The 3,797-nt window shown below is 50.7% G+C and overlaps 1 protein-coding gene across 1 annotated transcript; it reads left to right on the top strand.

Annotated features, from left to right (window-relative positions):
• Window positions 1-47: 47 nt before the first annotated feature.
• LOC126522100 (solute carrier family 22 member 7-like) lies at window positions 48-1,580 on the top strand. Its single transcript, XM_050170884.3, has one exon. It carries the CDS (start codon window positions 48-50, stop codon window positions 1,578-1,580), a length of 1,533 nt encoding a protein of 510 aa, XP_050026841.3.
• The last annotated feature ends 2,217 nt before the right edge of the window (window positions 1,581-3,797 follow it).

Raw genomic sequence — 3,797 nt, forward strand, 5'->3', positions numbered from 1 at the left:
TCGTGATCGCGGCAGCGGCTTACGTACTACACTACGAGAGCTTCAGGATGACTGCTGGAGTCATGGACCACTGGTGCCGCCGCCCCGAGGCATTTGCCAACCTCAGCGTGGAGCAGTGGAAAGAGCTGGCCATTCCCGTCGACAAACAGGGCGTGTACAGTCGATGCACCGTGCGCGAACCGCCTTACAGCAGCGCGAACAGCCGCGTCGTTCCCTGCACGTCGTGGGAGTTTGATCTGAGCGAGTACGGGAACAACGCGGTCAGCGAGTGGGTGCTCGTGTGCGACAGAGCGTGGCTCATCTCGCTTGCCAGGCTCGTCTACGCCGCAGCTTGCATCTTCCCCACTCTGGTGGTGTCCAGGCTGGCCGACCGCGTCGGGCGCAAGGTGGTCGTTTTCGTCACCATTCCGGTGGTGCTCATCGCGGGTGTCGCCAGCAGCCTCCCGAACGACTTCCAGTTTTTCGTCGCCGTGCGCGCCGTCGTGTCGGCGGCGACGAGCTGCACAATGGTGCCACTCTTTGCTATCCTGTGGGAGGTGTGCCCGCCGCGCAAGACACCCATCTACTGTATCGTATTTATCCTGGTCACCATGGTTATCGGCGACAGCACAGTGTCGACCGCGGAGCAGCTCAAGGCCGGCTGGGCCACGATTCAGCTAGTCCTCATGGGGCCGACGTTCCTGCTAGTCGGTTTGTACTTCACCGTGGAGGAGTCTCCCAGCTGGCTCGTGGCGACCGGCCGTGTAGGGGAGGCCGAGCGGATATCGCAGCGGCTTGCGAAGCTGAACGGCGTGCCCACAAGCCGCTGCCGCGAACTGTTCGCATTGCAGACACGGACGCACATGCGGGATGCAGCCGAGAACCTCAAACAGAGTGACCCCTGCAACGCGCGCCTGAGAAGCCATTCCATTCTGGTTTTCTACATGTGGACGGCGCTGAGCTACGCCCAGGACAGCTATGTCACCAACGACGGCATTCCCGTGAGAGTCCTGGTGAAGGTTATCGTCGCTGTCACGTCCCTGTCTGCGTGCGTCTTGTTTACACGCTGGGTTCATCATTACGGCCCCAAGCGTACCGTCGTCGTCAGCGGGCTCGGCTTCAGCGCCTCCTTGGCCGCCCTTACCGCCACGCCCTTGGAAGAAGACACGCTCCTCCTCGACCTGCTGGTTATCGTCATGAAAACGACCGGTTACATCACCTTCTCGAACTTCGGCGTGTTGACCATGCAGCTGTACCCCGTCACTGCCCATTGCACTGCCACGGCCATCGCTCTCATCTCCATTCGTGTGGGCGACACTTTAGCGCAGATGAGCACCGTTCTCATCGGACCCAGGTGGCACTTGGGCTATGGCCTCGCCTTCGCCGCTGTGACATCTGCGCTGTTTGTGACAGCGGGCGAGCACCTTCCCGATGAGCCCGTAACTGGGGCTTCCGGCTTGCGTGATCACAAGTGCAGCTCACCCGTCGAAGATTTAAAGCGAGTTTTTCGGGAAACTCTGAAGCCACTGCGCAAGAAGCACGCGAAGCACGGTGAAAGGAAGACATGCCGAAAGCAATCAACGAACTTACTGAGATACTAACGGCGATATACCGAGATTCAGTCGGCGGCGATAACTGACACTCTGTCTGCCGCCGCAGTCTCGCCTTTATTTTTTACTTTCGTGACTGCTGGGATTGTCGTGGTCTTCTAAAGTTTACAATTTTCCTCATTTGCGCTGGTATACGAGCATTGTACAACATTATTTTGTAGCACTGCCCGCGTTTAAATCCCTCTCTCCACAGTTAACTTTTCATTCGGAGTATTTCGCTCCCTTCGAAAAGTGAGAGTCACGAAACAAGTTTCAGGCTGGAGGGAAGGGTTATGCGTAAGGACAGAGATCGCGTGTGCGCCTACACACTCCTGTGTGTGATTCGTGAATTATGGGATTCCACTTCTAATTTTGCTCCCGTTTACATTCTAATTTGTCACGGTTTTAACGTTAAGCCTTTATGAAGACAATGTCCACTTTGGCGAGACTTATTTAAGATCAGGTTAGCAAATCATTTTAATTTTGTAAACTATGCCCTTTGAGGCCTTCTACTTTATACGTAGGACAACGAAAAGGGCGTCAAAATAAAGGCGCACAATGTTAGATTAATGCTCCGCACGGCGCTGCAGTAGATGGGTAATTGGCGGAAAAAAAAGTAAGTACGACCTAGATGATCCCGTTCAAACTGCGTGCGCCTAAAACGAGAACCGTTAGTGTGGCTTTACTCAACGAAAAATGTGGACCGATTCAGAAGATAGTACTATGAATGAATGTGGGCCGATCCTGAAGGTAGCGCCACCATATAACAAGAGGTCAGCTAAAATAAAGGTCAGCTATAGGGTTTAACGCAAGATTAAGATTGTACTAAAGCAGGGTAAAGTGGTGTAGGTTTAGGTGAGGCGACTCAACAGCGGCTGACCTCGAATGAAGATAAGGTCTTGTCGGAGAGCCTGTCTTACCTCCCGAATAATAGACGTGGAAAGAAATGAAACACAAATCACCTGGTACACTAACGCACCCCGGAATACCTTGCCTTTATTCGATGTCAACCCCTGTTTACTCGCCTTTTCTAGCTGCTTTTAACCGTCTTGCACGCTAGTTCTTTCAACAACAACGGAATTATCAGTTAATTGTCGTTTCTGCATTCACAAGTAGGTCAACTTGCACGCATAGGCCATCTAAACAGTTCATGCTGTTTTATATGGCCTATGTTCAATGAAATAGTGATTTTTGCACGATTGCACGAGCGCGTAGGATTATTCTGAAGTTAATAACTATTGCATTTCTTTTCATCGAACCCAGTCGCTTTCGTGGTTACAATGATGGACACCACGTTTGAAATATTCTGCATGGATCTCTCTTTTTTTTTTTTTTTTTTAGCTAACGCTTAAGAGGAAGCACATCTTGCCCTTGTGGAAATAAAAGAGGACATATATCGTGCCTTCTTATTTTTTTTTTCATATTGTAATTTTTGCGTCTTCACGTGCACATCTTCGTTATCCCCAAAGACTTCGAAACCATAGAAAATGGAAAACTGCAGCAACACATGCATGCGCGGGCATAACTTTTACTGCCAAGGCACTAACTACAAAGCTTGCTATTTGATGGAGGTTGCCTTTTCGCTTCTATTAAACAAGTGCACTGGGTCCGACTTTCCTGGGACCATTAAATGCGCCGGCAACTTCTGCACCCTTGTGTAGGAAAACTTTGAGCATGTGAAATCCATACTTGGGGTAATTGAACTAACTCGTATTGGATTCATCATCTTATTTCCTTCCGTGCACTGTTAGACAAATTATGTTTTGTTTAGCGAGATGCTAGCGGGTGAAAATGAGCTCAACTTGGTCGTGTGGCTTTTGCAAATGCTCGCTCACATAAACAGCGTTCCTCGCAGACACAAATGAAAGCTTCGCCTAAACCGATCTCCACCGTGCATGGTATCCACACATTTTTTATCTTGCCTTCTGTCCCAGCTTCTCGGACGTGCAACGAGGCTGCGCATTTACGCTTGCGCAAACATGGCTGCCGTAAAGAATATGAGATTACAGCCCCTCACTCTACAGAAAGACATCTTGGACAAACAATAAGGCTTGATAACGCCCTGGTCTTATCCCGTCTTGACGTACGAGCATCCCAATTACGTTGCGTTATCTTAAGGGCGCAGCTTTCTCTCCTGCGGCAGGACCACTGGGCCACTGCGATTCACGAAATTTCGGTGCATTGCCCAAATGCGGAAGAGTTGGAGCGTCACAAGGTTGCTATGGTGCT

This window comes from Dermacentor andersoni, chromosome 6, assembly GCF_023375885.2.
Source record: "Dermacentor andersoni chromosome 6, qqDerAnde1_hic_scaffold, whole genome shotgun sequence".
Taxonomy (NCBI): domain Eukaryota; kingdom Metazoa; phylum Arthropoda; class Arachnida; order Ixodida; family Ixodidae; genus Dermacentor; species Dermacentor andersoni.